General features: G+C 44.6%; 2 protein-coding genes across 5 annotated transcripts in view; one reads left to right on the plus strand and one right to left on the minus strand.

The window, feature by feature from the left end:
* Positions 1-5,518, plus strand: part of brsk2a (BR serine/threonine kinase 2a) — a 158,702-nt gene extending 153,184 nt beyond the window's left edge. For 3 of the 4 annotated variants that reach the window (XM_078282897.1, XM_078282896.1, XM_071895139.2), the window contains 3 exons: positions 367-547; positions 1,044-1,133; positions 5,298-5,518. In XM_078282897.1, coding sequence (XP_078139023.1) covers positions 367-547; positions 1,044-1,133; positions 5,298-5,518 — 492 coding nt within the window. The remainder of the gene's footprint in view (positions 1-366; positions 548-1,043; positions 1,134-5,297) is intronic. The other variant, XM_078282898.1, reaches the window with a different exon arrangement.
* Positions 5,519-8,706: 3,188 nt separating this feature from the next.
* Positions 8,707-17,705, minus strand: part of abtb2b (ankyrin repeat and BTB (POZ) domain containing 2b) — a 47,967-nt gene continuing 38,968 nt past the window's right edge. Inside the window, exons 4-17 of the mRNA XM_071895136.2 lie at positions 16,186-16,338; positions 15,551-15,716; positions 15,276-15,365; positions 14,989-15,090; positions 14,621-14,717; positions 13,540-13,675; positions 12,684-12,955; positions 12,320-12,498; positions 12,085-12,190; positions 11,562-11,664; positions 11,363-11,450; positions 11,096-11,164; positions 10,512-10,625; positions 8,707-10,000 (exon numbers count right to left, since the gene is read on the minus strand). Coding sequence (XP_071751237.1) covers positions 9,767-10,000; positions 10,512-10,625; positions 11,096-11,164; positions 11,363-11,450; positions 11,562-11,664; positions 12,085-12,190; positions 12,320-12,498; positions 12,684-12,955; positions 13,540-13,675; positions 14,621-14,717; positions 14,989-15,090; positions 15,276-15,365; positions 15,551-15,716; positions 16,186-16,338 — 1,909 coding nt within the window. The 3' untranslated portion in view covers positions 8,707-9,766. The remainder of the gene's footprint in view (positions 10,001-10,511; positions 10,626-11,095; positions 11,165-11,362; positions 11,451-11,561; positions 11,665-12,084; positions 12,191-12,319; positions 12,499-12,683; positions 12,956-13,539; positions 13,676-14,620; positions 14,718-14,988; positions 15,091-15,275; positions 15,366-15,550; positions 15,717-16,185; positions 16,339-17,705) is intronic.

Genomic DNA, 17,705 nt, shown 5'->3' on the forward strand with positions numbered 1-17,705 from the left:
AAACGTGACAATTGCAGAGCTCACCTGTTCATTGGGCATACAAATTCATTTTGGGGTGGGAGAGTGGGATGTTGTTGGATGACTCAAGATTACATTAGCTTAAGTCTCCCTGGCACGCATGGCTACTCCCTGAGGCATTAATCTCCTTAGAGTTTCGTCTGTGCTCCGTGGTATGGAGGGTATTTTAATGAGGGTTTATTCACCTTGTCATTTGCAAGGTGTGGGAGAAAAATTAAACATCAACGCTCCCTATGTTTAATCCCCTTACGCACCTCTTTTTACTATCTATTTTTATCCCTATCGCTGTCTCTTCGTCCCTTTCACCTTTACTGACTCCTTCATTTCTCTTTGTTTTTTTCCTCCCAGATCCCCAGCCTCAGCCACAGCGTGATCTCTCAGACCAGTTTCCGGGCAGAGTACAAGTCCACAGCCGGCCCTACTGTCTTCCAGAAGCCGGTCAAATTCCAGGTGGACATCACCTACACAGAGAGCACAGCCGCCACCAAGGAAAATGGCATCTACTCTGTTACCTTCACCCTGCTCTCAGGTGAGGACACATACACACAGTCAGAATCACACATTATGCAAACATGCAAACACATGAACGCACACATGCACACATGCATGCTCTCTCTCTGTCTCTCTCTCTCTCTCTGTCTCTCTCTCTCTCTCTCTCTCTCTCTTTCACACATTGGAGCTGAATGGGGTATAATAGCAGGATGTTTGGAGCCTGCTGTTTTTTTGATATCACTGACCATATACACACCAGGTGCTCAGCAGGAGCCCACAGTAGCATTCCTCTCTGGCCTCCATTTATCATCTCCCGCCTTCTCTCCATTCCCTCTCCTCTGTCACTTTTCTGTCCTCCCTTCCCTGTCCTCCCCTCTCCTCGCTTCTGCTCTTCTTCTCCTCTTGATTCTCCCATGTACATCTTCTCTGCGTACTCAGCTGCCGTCCTCCGTCCTCCCTGATGCCACTAATCACGCTGATTTTTCTCTGTCGTTTGTGTGTGTTTTTTCGCACACGTCTGTGTTTGCGTATAGGACCCAGCCGGCGCTTCAAGCGAGTGGTGGAGACGATTCAGAGCCAGTTGTTAAGCACACATGACCAGCCTGGGGTCCAGCAGCTATCTGGTGAGTAAGACCCCCCCCCTCCCCTTCTCCCCTGCTCCCACACCACCACCACCTCCATATTTTCCAAAAACCTCTCACCCTTGCCCCTCACCGCTCATCCACCCCCGACCCCCCCCCCCTCCAAACACCTCTTTCACTGCTGAAGCTGAGCTAAATCCTCCCTCTCCTTACCCGTGCTTGAAATCCCCGAGCCCTCTCCGCTCCCTGAAACGGCTTCCTCTGCATGCGCCTTCGCTGCCAAGAAGGGTAGGAGTTGCTCTCAAGCACCGGCTCCAGGTTCAGATGTTTGTTTTGTTGCCCTGGCGGTGGAGATTTAGAGTAGAGGTAGGGGCGAGCTGATTCTTGATCTGTGCTTTGGGGCAACTTCTACTTCCAAGACTGATCAGCAGCACAGCTTGTCACCATGGCAACACCGGTGCACCACAACGCACTCCCACAATGCACTGCGCAGCCACACCACACCTGACAATCTCTCTCTCTCTCTCTCTCTCTCTCTCGCTCTCTGTCTTTCTCTCTGTATGCCTGTGCAATAAGACCCCCTCCCCCTGCTTTTCTTGTGGCCCGTTTCGCTGCCCCTCGCCCTCTCCGAAGAGACAACAGTAGATACAGAACCTGTCGCCGAAGACACTGTTCCTGACAAATGACGTCAGAGCGAACAGGTCGCCCAACAGGTCAAATCGTAATCACTGTCCAGCCTTTCACCTTTGAACTCGAAGACGTGATTAACACCTCCTAGTCCAATTCCTTCTTCTCTCTCCTCATGAGCCGCAGGATTTGATACAGAGTCCCTAAACCTATTCTGTCCCACTGGGGCTGCATCCTCTTTTCCCTCAACACACAGTCTGGACAATGAACAGAAAAAGAAGAAAAGAGAAATAGACATCCTCCTCCTCCTCCCCTTCTCCTCTTAGCATGTTCCTCCTTGTGAATCATTGCTCTGTTTGTGTGCATCTCACTCGCCATCCTCTTGACAACAGCTCCACCTGCTGATCAAAAAGAAAAAAAAACTATTGGAATTGTAAGATTAAAAGAAATGCAGCATTTTTACTAGGAAGGAGTATGCTGTTTTAATTACGACAACTGCTATGACTGTAAACTGTAGAGGCTGTTATCAGGATGAGTGTGAGATCAGCTTTTCACGTACCAAATTTCATCCCATCCGCATCCCTCTCTCTTAGTGTCTGTGTGTGTGTGTGTGTCTCTTTCTCTCGCTGTCTCTGTGTTTAAACCCATCTCCCATTCATGGCTGACTCAATCTGTCAGGTTAGAGAACTGATACTTTGCTGTCAGACAGCTTGTTACTATAGTCTTTGGATATGTTGCAAGTGTGAGCTATCTCTATTCTGTGGGTTATATGCAATATCACTCTCACTGATGCTTAGAAATCGAGGTTTGTGTCAGCTTGTGAACAATCTCAGTATCTGCAGTCATGACAGCAGTCATGACATTTAACAGTCTGTTATCATAGCTGTGCCTCAGTGAGTCTACTCCTTATTTCTGATTATTTTATAATGTAGCGCTAATTGACTGGTTGAGGGAAGGGTAGATGACTTAACAGCAAAATTAGAATTGATTTGATAAGATGAAATTTTAATGATCCCTGTGGGTCGTTGCAGCAGCAGAGAGAAAGATGTAGATGAGAATAGAAGAAATACAGAGCAATTACAACAATAGAACATATTGAGAATATTACAACTGATAAATAATTCAATGTTTCCCATGTGTACGTTGCTATATCTCCCTTCCATTAGAGCTAACAGAGTTTTTGTCAAAAAGTTAGTGCCAGTCACAGTGCCAAGGTTAATTAGCTAGTAGCTGTGAACTACTGCATAGGTCAAAAGTAACATTATCTTAAGATTCTAAATGAATGTATGTCTTTCCTGTATAATCAAAGACTGTAATACCAACCTTGAAACAGGCCATTGTATGCTAACATATAATTAAAGGCATTGTTAATCTAAATCCTGGGTTTGTACCCCACCCCTTCCTTTCCTATGGCCTCCTAACGCACCTTTGGTGCTACCTGACCACAGGGCCTGTGAACAAAGCCACTGGCAGTAATTAAGAATAGACAGGCTTTGCATACCAATGGGTTGCAAACAAAGGACTTCATCAAGTCTGGTCATTATGTCCCCTAATCACCAATAACAGCAGCATACCTGGGAGAGCTTAGGGAGACAATGGAGGGGTGGAAAAATGTAGGGGAGTTGGAAGGAAGTAGAGGAGAGAGGAGATGGGACTGGGGAAGACAGCAAGAGCCATTCAGTTAGAGGACAGTGGGATTGCACTGTTTTTATGACGAGCAAGATCATTAAGTTTCATGAGTATCCTGACATTATTCAGAATGTACTGATTTCATTGGAAGTGAAGTGAGTAAATGTGGAATTCTTTATGCATAAGAAAGAACGAGGGAACATTAGGGAGAAGTTGGCTGCAGCCATTATCCAGCTGGATAATGGAGGAGTCAAAACCGACTGTGGCACATTCACACATGCGCATGCAAGCACGCGCACGCACACACACACACATTCCCGCTCAGATGAAACCCTTGCCCCGTCTCTAGACTACTCCAGGCAGTTTTCAGGCTGGCAGTGCATGTTTATTATCAGGCCAACAGTTGGAATTGAGGCCTTTGAAAGCAAACCAGCCATAAAAGAGATTTTGATAGAATCATTATCCAACAGCTTTTCACTAAGTACTGATAACGGTACTTATTGAAGTACTAGTCCAGTCGGTGTGTGTTGTGTGCATCTGTATTGCACCCCTGTCTGTTTTTACTGATGTTGTCGCTGTTCATTTGTTGGCCCACTGGACTCTATCCTACAAATGGCTGTTCTGCCAAGTATTTAGAAACAGTACTTTTAGTGACAGATAGTTCCCAGAGATGTGCTGTGTGGGCACTATTAACAAAAAGAACATTGGCTCTTTATTTGCTCCATTTCTCATGTTTGGTGTCCTTACTACTCCCCCTGCAGCACTGGGACCATTACGGCCCCATAGAAAAAAATGTGTGTGTTTTGCTGAAGATCATTTGCATGCATACTGTACGTACACACACACACACACACACATACTCTAAGTGTATTTAGTAGCAGATAGGGAGAAATAAGCTTATTTTATTTAGCATATCCACTTGTTTTATCCAGCATACTGCATCAAGTCGTGGCAGTATTTATGACTTTATTGTAGCTTATCACAGTTTTGACTTTATTGTGGTGAAATCATGAAGATAGGGACAAGGATGAGTTGAGCTTTTTTCACCTCAAAGAGTGGCGCAATGGCGATGCAGTCTCCTGCCATGTTTGATATCTTCGGCCAACTTTTACAATTAGCTGAAGTGTAGAAGTGAACTCAAGTGTAGCAACGTGTTGATCAAAAGTTATCTCTTTGCTCCAGGCAGACTGAGTTCAAAGATGACTGTGTTACCACAGCACAGAAGACAGCCTCCATCTTCTGAGTTTTGCCAAGGTTCAAGTTGCCCTTCAATGCTGATCAGTTCTGCAGTAACTCCACTAATGGTTAGGTTTGGCAAAGGGGGGAGGGACACTGATCCTTTATCAGTCTTCAAGGGCAACTTCACCTCGGAGCTCCGAGCTCTCTCATTGCTCCACCATCTGTCCTGCTTCTGGCTGGCCAGACCCACTTGGGCACCAAACCACACAGACGCCACGCCACATCTTTCCAGATTACACCGTTTATATATAAAAGTCTTCTACTTTAGTTTCACTTAAGGTTTATAGATGTAATGCTGATCTTTTTATCCTCACACTACTGAGCTCCTTATGATCACAAATGAATCAAACTTTTACAAAAGCGTAGAGTATGATTAATGCCTTCGCTCAGCTCCACTAATTGCTATAATTGCCAGTTGTAGATTGAATGGCTACTTCGTTATGCATCCTCATTGGTTTCGCTGAGACATGCATGCTTTATGGGAGCTCACACATTACATAGTCCTGACCTGACTGTTCCTGCAGCTCTCATCCTCACCTCTCCGTTTCTCTTCCTCCTCCTCCCTTTCGCCTCCGCCTCGCTCTGTCTATCTGTAGCCGCGTCTCTCTCCCGTGAACCCCATTGTTCATCAGTTTGTTTGTTCTCTCTCTCTCTCTCTCTTTCTTCTCTCTTTCCCCTTTTGTCTTCTTTTCTTCCCGTCTGTGTACCTAGGCAGCCCATTGAGTAACTTCTTTGACGTAATTAAACAACTTTTTTCAGACGAGAAGAACGGACAGGTGCCCTACCCCTCTGGCACGCCCTCCAAGCACTGCCCCTCGCCCATGCACGTCCGGAGGCACGAGCCAGAAACTAATGACACCAAATGCCCCGCTGCGGGCCGAGACAGAGCCAAGTTGTCGGTGGCGTCTTTGGGGACACAGGAGGAGTCTTAGAGCGAGACACTCTGTAGTCGAGCCAGCGCTAAAACCCATCCAGTATCACTATCTGCCAGTGGCACCCCGCACAGAGAGAATATTCTATCTGTACATAGCTAGATGTACATAATCATCTATGGACATTTTTTTTTGTATAAAAATGACTTTATATAGATAGAAATATATTAAGAGAATCAAAATGATATTTTACAAACAGCATACTGCACCCACACACGTACACCCACACAGTAAACACACTGACTCCCCTCCCTCCACTCTCCCCATCATTACCCCTCAACGCCCACCATCATCACCACCCTGTATCTCACCCATCTGAACGCCTGTGGCTCTGTTTTTGCTCCCTTGCTGCTAACCTGTGTGATGACCTGACTTGTTTCTGATACCAGGAATTATCCAGAAAACCTATTAAGCCCCTCCTCCTGCTCCCCGCTCCGTTCGCCCTCCCTCGACCGCCCCTCCACCCCCCGAGCGTGCCGAGAGACGGACATTTGTTGACGGAGGACTGCTTTTAGAGGTGCGCAGGGGGGGTTTCCATGGAAACAGACCCTTCACGCAGACTTCTACCTTCACCTCCCTCTGCGCCCCCTTCTCCACCTCTGGCAGCCATCACTAGAAGTAGAAGAAAATACCTTTAGTATTCCCTCATCAAAACACACACACACACATATACACACACAACTCATACACACACACACACACACACACACACACACACATACAAAGACATATCAACAGCAACAATAACGCACAGTCCCCCAGCCAACCTACCCTTTCCTCTTTTCTCGCCTGCGTGAGCATTCAGCAATTACAAACAAAGCATTTTACAACACTATTCTCATATAAGCTACACAAACAACGCACACATAAGACATAATACATGCATACATGCACAGGTACAGTATGTACAGAAAAACTCTGGGATGTATTAACAAGAACATGAACAAAAAAAACAAAAAAAAAGACACAAGGACACACCCGATACACTGACTGATCCAGAGGAGGAGAGAAGGGGGAGGAGTTTTGTGGATAGCCCAAACAGCCGACGCGGACGCTTGCTGGATTGTATTGTTTGCTTTTTAATGTACTTTCTTTGTGAAGAACTGGGTTTAAAATACTAACTGACTTTATTAGACTCAATACTATTGCTGCAAATGGACTGGAATTGTGATTTCAGAGAGGACGGGGGTGAGAGCAGAACAGGGCGTAGGGGGCAGTAGGGGAAATGATACGATAGTATGGGGTTGGGGGGAGGGACGCGGGCGGGTATGTGGGTATTTAAAATGAATGATCTATTCTGTTGTACAGACTGATATCATTTCTTATGTAAAAAACAATGAAATGTCTAGTTGTGACACTTATGTTTAGATACCATAGGGCCGGGTTGGAAAACCTGCGCCTGCCACATGCTGTTCTTTTAAATTCCTCCCTGTATTTTTGTTACATGATCATGTATGACTTTGTTTGATTGACCTAATGATCCAAACATTCCTGTTTGTCATCCTGTTATCTGCAGCACTTTGTCTTTGGTTTTTCCATTTATACCTCTCTCTTAGTCTCACTTACCAGCAGTAGGAGTCAGAGGAACAACGACAAAAAAAAACAACAAACGTGTTAAATGCAATTGTGGATATTTTTGTAATTTTGTCCTTATTTATTCATGTTTGTTCATCTCACTGTTTGATTTCCTAATTTATTATAACTTGGCTATTTATATGAAAGAAGCTGTTAGGTCAGTTGAATGTTATTTATTACCCTCTTGTGTGTTTGTAAAATGGGGCAACATTTGAAGAAAAAAGTTTTTTTTGTTTGTTTGTTTTTTTGTTTGTCTGACTTTAACAGAATTATGTGAACATTGACGAGTTACAAATTCTCTCTTCCCTGACCTTTCTGAGAGGGAAAGAGAACTTGTGGTATCTGTTGAAAAAAATAATGATTTACCAGTAATTTAAGAATGTAGACTTAGCCTCTTTTTGGAGAGGGAATATGCTCTTCTATTGATATTTGTCAGTTTCATATCATTGTGCGTGTAGGCCAGGCCTGAGGAGAAGGACGCCACAGATCCCGATCCACTTCTTCTCTTTGTAAATAGACAGACAAACCATGGGGGTTGATCGTCTTCTCAACCATGCTGGGGATTCCTGCTCTATGCTTTTAGCTTGTATTGCTGTGTGCATGTCAAACATGAGCTTTTCTTTGCATGGCTTTAGTGTTAATGTTCCATAACAAAACTCACTCCTTCTCTCAGCCTTCATCACTTCTCTCTCCACAAAACTACCTTTTTACGTTCAAATTCCCCCTCTCTCCCTCAACCTTTCGCCCTCTCTGCTTTTTATTTACGCCCTTCTTTTTCCTTGTTCCCTTGCTCCCGCTGCCCTTTCCCCTCCTCCTCCTCCTCTATCTTGTGCACAAAGTTTTGAATGATGCTTCCTCTACTCTGTACCTCTCTCTGGAAGGCTCAGAGGTCTGGGCTCTCTCTATCTTTAGGTAGCAGAAGCACAGGGAGGGGATATCAGTACTACAAACACAAAGCAATACCCTATTGTTCACCCTCCTATCTATTTTCTACACTGGGAAGCTAGCAACACTAAGGACATCCGATGATTCTGAGGCCCAGAGCGGCCTTTTTACAGAGCAGGAACAAAACCGACTGATGTAATCCCCATATAACATAACTGTGAGCATCTTCAGTGCTGAAACAAATAAACTCATTCAGTTATGGTGTGTGTGTGTTTTTCCTCCTTGTGCCTGTATATGTGTGGGTGAGTGCAGACTTGAGACAAATAGTATTTATTTTACTTTTGTACTTTTAGATTATCATACTTTGGGTGGGGTTTTCAACATAGGACAATACAGTGAGTGCTACAAAGTTCAGTATTTGATGGTTAAATTCTTATACTTTTGTGTGATTGACAACTTACCTGAAAACATAAACATGTCCTGTGACTCCACCACCCTAGTATCGTAGTTTAAATAATGCTAAGATTTTTTTGGTTTTGTTTTGTTTTTGCAAATGCTATTTGTTGGACATCTTGTAGGTGTGTGCACATGCAACTGTGACTTGTTATCCTGGATTTCAGGTAAGTCTATACCAGTCCAAACCAGCAGATGGCAGTAGATGTTTGGAATAACCCTGAAACATTTGGGCCAGCAACATTGACAAGGGACACTTTGTGTGTTTACCAGGCATGGACCTTTATTACAATATTCAGCATTAAAACAGAATTCATGTAGTCTAAATCCCATGTTGGATTCTGCTATTGTACCTTTGTAGAAGCATTTAACCTCAGCATATATAAGCTTAATTAACTGTTAGAATGTACACGACCTGGAAAAACAACAGCTACACAAAAGCAACTTTTTGTAACAATAATATTAATAATTTGCTTGGATTAAAAACACAATAAAAAGGGAACACCCTGTTAAATACTCTCACATCTTTTTTTCTCTTTAAATAGAAAATGTCCATCCCACTCTACTAAGTGTTTTGTTTCTCCTGTCATACTTAATTTGTTTTTCAAAAATAGAAAATAAAAACAAACAATTACATAAAAAGAGGGTACATTTGTTAATCCAAAGCTTACATCAATGCCGGAGGCCCCATGTCCGCTTCCTCCCTCCCAGTCCCATCATTACCATGAATGGGACAAAGACAAAAGTCCAGCATGGCTGCCTCACTTGATTCCTCCAATAGATGCTTGAATCTTCCATCACTTTCTAGCACTTCACTCAGAACCAAGGGGGTGCTACTGATCCCAATCCTCTCCGACAGTAATCACTTATCATGTCAGGTTTTGTCCATTAGAGGGCAGCAGTGCTCTACACTTCACCTGAGTTCTCACCTGCTGCATCCATCTGTTGCTTCTCTCTCCATTCAAGCTTCCAGAGCCTTGGAGAAAAAGCCTCACATCGTCCAATCTACTTCATACACATACTGTACACTGCAATAAGTGTTGAGATGGAGTGCCCAGGCACCAGATATAAAACACTGACTTGTCCATGGAGCATAGTCTGATTGGTGGCAGCCATCCACTGCTCTGTGTCCATTACAGTGTCCATGTACAGTAGAAGTTGCTGCTCCTTGTCACAGATGTAGGATCAGATGTTTCTACGCAATAATCTGTCCTTGAACCGTTGAGGCCACTTCAAAAGATCTGATCCTGTATCAGTGATAAGCTGAAACTTCTGCTCCTACCGCATCCTTCCACTCATATCTGTCTTCTCTCCTCAGCATCTCCCGTGTCGCCCTCAAACTCGGGAGGTGATGTGGAGAGAGCGTAGTCGCTGAGCCAGGCTGGCCTCCAGCTCCTCCAGAGGCGAGTCTCCCCGGATGTGGGCCAGAGTGGAGGTGGAGTTGGCCCCTGGGCGGGCCCCGGGGGAGCCCAGCAGCAGGCTCCTGAAGCCCTCTCTCTCCAGCAGAGCGGGCATCTGCTGCAGGAAGTAACCTTCGCAGAGTGAGCTCAGCTCCACCGAGCCGTGAGCCTGGGATGAGAAGGAAGATATAATGGTTATCATTTTTGACACAAAAATAAAGCTGTATGGTGTCAAGAAAATAGTATCTTGGCAGTACATGCAATGTATTTTGTTATACCAATAAGGGCAAACTTGACTAGACTTGTGATTTACTTAACTGAATCAACTAGTATCAAAATATTGCATGCAGCAATGCAAAAATAAACCGTACTGTATATTCTTGCGTGCAGTTCTTGGAATTTCCCTGATGCATGTAATTAGAAGCCTTTCAAATACAGCACTGAATAAATTACGTTTTGGAGAATGCATGCATAAATCTTCCATATTTTAACATAAATATTTCCCTATTGTGAAAGACCTCCATTCCAGAGAGAGATATACAGCAGAGCAGGGCTCTACTATATATGGAAACATCCTATACTCATTTGCACAGTGCATACATTAGTACAGTGTGTGTGGTGTGTGTGTGTGTGTGTGTGTGTGTGTGTGTGTGTGTGTGTGTGTGTGTGTGTGTGTGTACCTTGGCTGTCTTGTAGATGCTGACTGCAGTGTCCAGACTGATGTGCTTGGAGCAGATGTGTTCACAGTGTCTCTGTAGCGCCCCCAGCTGGAACAGACTGGCAGCTGACAACAACTACAGGAGAAAACAGCCAAACGTTAACACTGGAGCACTGGCAAATGCCTTATATCACGATCACAAACACATAGAAGGTCACAGGGTGGGCCTGTAATTAAAACCCCTCTGAAAAGAAACAGTACATATAGCCACATAGCAGCAATAGTGCATAATTTTAAATCCAAGAAGTCTTACTGTGAGCAATAAGTAATAAAATGCAGTAAAGGTACACATGAAGAGCCAAGGCTAAGCAGCAAATTCTCCTGTACACACTTGTCCCGCTCATTCATTAGATTCCAATGCAAACCACACATTCTTTGCTGCTGCAAGAACCTGATTTCTCCCTGAGGATCATTTAAGCTTCATCTAATCTAATATTTGCATAGTTATGAAGACATAATATTATACTAATAATACTAGACTAATATTTTACTGCTATAAAGACAGGACTGCTTATGTGTATCTATGTATAAAGTCATTATTCTCACCTCCAGCAGGTCAGGCACATTGGTCTTCAGTGACTCTGTTCCTCCACAGTACAGGTATGACATCATCATCTGGAGAGAGGTGAAAGTTCACATTTGACATCCAATACAGAACAGGAGCAACTACTGTAGGTACAAGTGTAGCAGGACTCAACAATGTATGTGTTTTTGATATCCAATAAGGTCATCACCAATTTTTCTACCAATCCTATTTCATCATGTCATACTGAGGAAACAAAGATGTGCTTTCATAGAAAATCTATGAATTACCTGGAAAATGCTGTACTTGATGTCGCTGATCTCAACCTCCTTGTTGGGGCTTCCGTCTGGTCCGGAAGACGCCAGCAGAGACTTGAATCTGATCAGGGAAAACATCATGGTCAATTCCCTTCCAGTACGTTATGAAAATGACCACTGACTCCTTATTACATTATATCTTCTTACATATTCATATTCTAGTCTCTCTCACCTGTCAGAGGCAGTGATCAGCAGGACTCTGTGGCCGTAGAATGGTTTCCCCTCCAACACAAACGTCACATCTGACATCTCCTGGTTATTCAGGAAGTGAGGGTCTGTAGAAAAACACATCAACAAGTCAGCATTTGGCCGACTTGTGTCTTTTGCCCCAGGATGCTTGGACAGGACACATGGTAGTTGATGGGCACATCACTGTACAATTGGCTGCTGTAGGAATTGAACCTGCAGCCTTCCAGCCACAGGAAAGTCACTCTAACCACGAGGCCGCCATGGCACCACTGTCATAAGAGAACTATCACATGGTTTTGGTATATTCCTCTCAAATCAAACTCTGCCCTTCAACTGTTAGCATTACGCAACCTCTTTTGAGTATTATTTAAAACAGAAGCCTACAGATGTCAGCATGAAGCCGCTGCAGTCCTCCGCTAAAGTAACTGAGCTATCGAAGGGCAACTGAGCTATTTTCATATAAATGCATAATCCATGTCATTTCATGCGGGGCAAATTTTTCTTACCCAGCTGTGCTGAGAGAGTAGCCTTCATCTCGGGGATGGCTGGAAGAGGCGCCGGGCCAAAACAGTGACTGAAAATGGCTGCCAACTGCTGGGTAATGGCATCATTCTGAAAGAAAATGAAAGAAAGAAGGGGGGAAGCATTATATCCCACCAAAAGAAAAACCTACTCATTTCATTTCTTTCATAGCAATGCTGGTGGGAAACAATGAGGTGGGAGTCTTGGGTGTGATCGTACCTTGGTGGTGCGTAAGATGTTGAACATGAGGGGCAGGCCTATGGAGACCAACTCCTGGCAGTAGTCCTCCTCTCTGATGGTGGTGAACTCTCTGAGGAGGGAGAGGGTGACCCCGGCCCGGGACTGCTGCTGGGCGCTGCGCAGAGACTCCAGCCACACGTGCAATTTCCATGGGACACCTGGTTAGGAAGAAGGGATACGTGCCACGGTTTGTACTACAACAGTAAGAAATGTAATGTAGAGAGAAACGCAGTAAAAAACAAGACAGAGATTTTTTTCATTACTCCCAATATCCAAAGCATCTTTAGAATTCATGTTATGAAAAGTAAGCAGGTGCTCTTTTTTTCCACTATCTGACAGTTACCCAAGGCTCGCAGCTCCATGGTGACGTCCAGGTACCCGTGCTCGGCGCTGTAGTAGCTGGCCTCCTGCAGAGCCTTCATCCTGGCCTTGCACAGCCTGGGTATCCCCCCCTCCGGCAGGGCCCCGGGGCCAGAGGACGAGGTGGGGAGCGGGGAGAGGGGGAGGAAAGGGCAGACATCCTCACCCTCCACCCCCTCAGCTAAGATCTCCTCCAGAGACAGGACGTCCTCTTTGACCTGCTGGGGCTGAGTCAGTAGCTTCCTCAGCACGTTCCTGACGGGACGGATGGGAGGAGGCAAGGAAGAGGGGGGGAAGAGAGAAGACATGGAATGAAAAAAAGAAAGAAAGAAAGAAAGAAAGAAAGAAAGAAAGACATATTATACGTTTATGTGTGCCCAAGCAAAAACATACATATACCCATTTCAGCGACCCTGTACCCTCTTCTCTGATTACATAATCTGTCTCCCTCACATTGGAATGTGAAGTGTTGAGTCTACATCCTGTTCACACATACACACTCACACACACACACATGCACAGCGAACAGGTGGAGTGTTTTACGCTACCAGTTGGTGTTCTGAGACAGATGGACTCTGTATGGAGGGGGGCCCTGACCTAGTCTTTCATACTCCCATACTTTCACGATCCTCCATTACACCGCATGGTACAGGGAGATCTACTCAAAGAGAGACCGGCTTCAGATGTTGGCTTAGGTCAAGTGTGATATAGCGCTGATATGGTTAGCGTTATTTCTAAATCACTTTCTCCCTCTCTGCGGTTCAGAGGCTAAAAGCAGGCAATCCGTCAGCGCCTTCCAGCACCATCTGTCGTCAACATGGTGTTTTTTTTAGACGTACCTGTGTCCGTGTGCGGCGGCGTGACTGAAGCAGTTCATGTCTTCGTAGAGGGACGATGTGAGGGCATTTCCATCGTGGGTCTTTGATAAGGGGTCGGCGCCTCGAGCCAGGAGCAAACTCACCATCTCATAGTTGCCTGGGAGGAGCATACAGTTAGTAACAAACAGATACAGCTCCTAAACACATTTAAAAGTTGTTACAATTACCGGTATCAGCCCTAAAAAATATTCTGACTACGGTATGTATAGTCAGTACATCCATACATGTTATTAATCCATACCCCTTGTCCCTATTTCCCACCAGTAGTCTACTTTTGTTTAAATTGTCAGCAGCATTCATTTATATAACCCCACAACTGTTTCCATTGTTTCTTATTGCTTTATTTTGATTATTTTTTAGTGTTTTTACTGCTTATTTCATATTCTATTTGTATTTCCCCCCGCTGTATCTTATTATTTTGCTGCTGCAGCGACCCAATTTCCCCACTGGAATCAATAAAGTTTCATCTTATTCTCATCTTTATTTTACATCCGCAAACATAAACATGCAAACACGCTCGTGTCGGGGACCGTTCACACACTGTCACGAGCCGCTATGCAGAGCATGTGTGTGTGTTGGAGTGTGTCCCTTTTACTACAGCTATGTGTGGCTTTCAGAGGATCCCACAGAGGAATGCTGCCCAGAGGCTTCTAAACAACCACAGGCAGCACTCCACTCCCCTCGCCCGCCCTTCATCTCCGTTTCACTCCAACTCTCTCATTCCCTCATTCCTTCCTTCAATGTCCCCTTCATAACTCAATCTCTTGCTACTTGGCGGTCTTTCTGAAAGCTAGCTCAGTACGGTTACTGTGATTGATAATTGGGAGAATTGTTATTAGTGGTTTCAGTGAAAGTTACTATACCGGTTCTCTCGTTCACTCATCTCTTCCTTTGATTCAACAGGCTTTGTGTCCATTTGAAATTAGGAACCATAAATGTTGGGCTTATTGGAACATATGCCTACTGTAAATAATATTGTAACACCGGCTGTGCCCTATGCTGTACTCAGTGTGTGTGTGTGTGTGTGTGTGTGCCCACCCACCTGCTGCTGAAGCCAGCTGTAACGGAGTGTCTGCTGTGCTCTCCTGTCCGTTGCGGACTGCCGCTCCCTCCACGTTGGCCCCTGCATCCAATAGGAGCTGGAGAAACACACACATATCTGGTTGACACACAACATCTGCTGTATTGTGCTGTGTTTGACATACTGTATTTCGGTTATGGCTCTGACCTCTAACCTCACATTTGTCATTGCATTGTTGAAAGGCTCGACATTACATCCAGAGCGAGCTACTGCAGAAGTACTTTGTGTAGTTATGTAGCACAACCCGCATTCATTGTGCATTTATGCTCCAGGATAACTCGCCTTAAGGGGGTGTGTGTGTGTGTGTTTGTGTGTGTGTTTTTACAAACCTGCACCACAGAGATGTGTCCATGCAGCACAGCGAAGGTGAGGGCCGCCCAGTGTCGACTATCAGGGTGTACAGAGGGGTGCTTTGGGGAGCAGGGTGGAACCTGGCAACAAAGGACACATCAGTACATCAATACACACTACTACTAAAAATCACACTATTACTGCTTCTGTGAATTCAAATGGTTTAAAACTGATGCATCCATTGTGGGTGGATGTGGAAGTGTACTTTATGCACAACATTGAAACAAAGCTGTCCATCTGTTGGCATTGTAGCAGCAGTATTTACCGCCACGTCAAGGTTGGCCCCGGCATCGATCAACATCTGGACCAGGGCCTCATCTCCAGCTGAGCAGGCGTACATCAGAGGGGTCATCCCCTGATTGACGATGCAAAGAGGGGAGCGAGAGAGATGGATGGAGGAGGAGAAGAAAAATACATGAGGCAGGGCTTTGGAGAATGATCTATGCATGTTATTTACGATTCATATTGCTACAGTATGCCTCCAAACAACACATATGGCAGACACACACACACACGCAAAGACACGGGCTCCTGCAGTACCTGGTCGTCCATGCTGTTGACCCCGTCGGGCCCAAGCAGATCGATGGCTTGGCCAATGAGATCAGTGCGTCCACAGTTGAGCATGCGAAAGCCCAAGTCTAGATGGAACTTGTCTGTGGCAGCCTTGGAGTCCAGGCGCTTGAACGAACTAAAACAACACTCAGGCCTTGATGGAGAGAGAGAGAGAGAGAGAGAGAGAGAGAGAGAAAGAATAAATAACCAGCTCACCATTAATTGTTGACAGTTCCCTAGCTGTCAAAAATAAATTATTTCAAGTATTTATTCCTGTCAGTCCTGTCAGTGTGTCTATACAGACCCAGTTAAATAAGACAGACAGATATAAAGACATAGACAGTGAAGGATACAATAATTTGAAATGCTTCACACTCCTTGTGGTCCATGCATACATTTATGTCTGATGCTTTTATTTTTAATTAAGTGAGTGTACACTTTATGGAAAGGTTAATGAGACAGATTATGGCCAGTGAACACTCATTAATACACAGTACATAGCTATTTGTCAGTGTGAATTACAACGCTATAGTTCATGGGTACTCTCAGCAATTAAGTAGTGTTTGTGTGTGTGTGTGTGTGTGTGTGTGTGTGTGTGGGTGGGTGCATTCTTCTTCACTTACTTCAGCTGTCTTGGTTCACAGTCCAGCCCTGGAAGAAGTTGCCTGGCCGTCTGTCTGACATCATCGCTGTCCACCAATAGGCTCCTGCGATGCTCAGCATGAACTATGGCCACTCTCATCCACTCCATCAGAGGCGGCAGCAACAAGAAGGGCCTACAAGGAGAAGAGACACATAAATCCACTGCATTCTATCTGGATGCTGATTACAATTTGTATTAATATGGAAAGTGTGTGACACCCAAATTAGGTACCATAGATTTACCAGACATTTAACTCAAACTAACTGGAATGGATGGTAGCATGAAAGTGGATGACAAGCTCCTTGGTAAACCAGTGAGTTCCCTTTCCAACAATCAGTGACTCAGTTATATTGAAGAGGCGCTCATAAACTGTGTGTTCAGCAGGATGACTTATGTGTGTCTAGCAGTACTTCCCCTAACCCTGACCCTGAGTCACACGCTAAAACACACACACATACACACACAACGCATCTCACCTCGACCACTCACACATTCCTGCCAGCTTTCACACACCGCATAGAGTTAGTGGCACTCTCCTATCAAGTCAACACACACACACACACACACACACACACACACACACACACACACACAACAGACATATACAGTATGACTGATCAATGTTTATATGTTGGTTGCAGGTTGTGAAGTTAAACACTTTCTTTGACCGTAAGAGCTGACAGGAGACTGCGGCCTCATTTTCACTGTGGATTGGAAAAAAAAACCTTTTTACTGCAGTGGCTGACGAATAATTAGCCTATTTTTACACCACAGGCAGCCTAGTAAACTACCTTGACGCCCCTGAACGATGCTGCAGCACTCAGAAATTATTAGACGCGGTTTCAACATAAAAGTATTTTACAACTTTTAGGACATTGACAAGACAACCAATGGAATACGAAAAAGATGAGATGGATGAAAATAGAAATGATGGACTAGAATAACTTGAACCTGAGGGAACAGGGGAAAATGTCATTGATTGTGGAGAGGCGGAGGGAGTAAACATCTTTCAGAAGAGGGATAAAAGAGTAGAACATTAGGTCTGTCGGGGTATTTATGCGTGAGATGCAGAAAGTCACTGGGATTACTGGATTGCTCTCTTTACCTCGCCTCCTGTCTTCTCTCTTTGTCACTCATTCTCTCTTCATTGTCTTCTTCTAAATCACTTTAGAAACCACTAGTGATATGGTTATCTGCAACGCCACGTCTAGCCAGTTATCTGGTATTAATCCCTTCTTGTCTATGCGTTTCTCTCACCATATGTGGATCGAATGGGACTGGGAACAATGGCACATTATTCTGAGTTGCATTGTTGTTTGCCTTTGATCCCGTGAAGCATCAGTCAGAGTGTGTTAATGAATGTTTGAACACTGTCTCTGTGTTATCGCCGGTGACTACGCCACCGCTCCCCTGCTGTGATGTTATTCTTAGCAATGGCTTTACCTTTGTTCTGGGAGGATACACACAGTCAAATGCATATCATAAATACAGATGAAGGCA

Source organism: Centroberyx gerrardi, chromosome 4 (genome assembly GCF_048128805.1).
Source record: "Centroberyx gerrardi isolate f3 chromosome 4, fCenGer3.hap1.cur.20231027, whole genome shotgun sequence".
NCBI lineage: Eukaryota > Metazoa > Chordata > Actinopteri > Beryciformes > Berycidae > Centroberyx > Centroberyx gerrardi.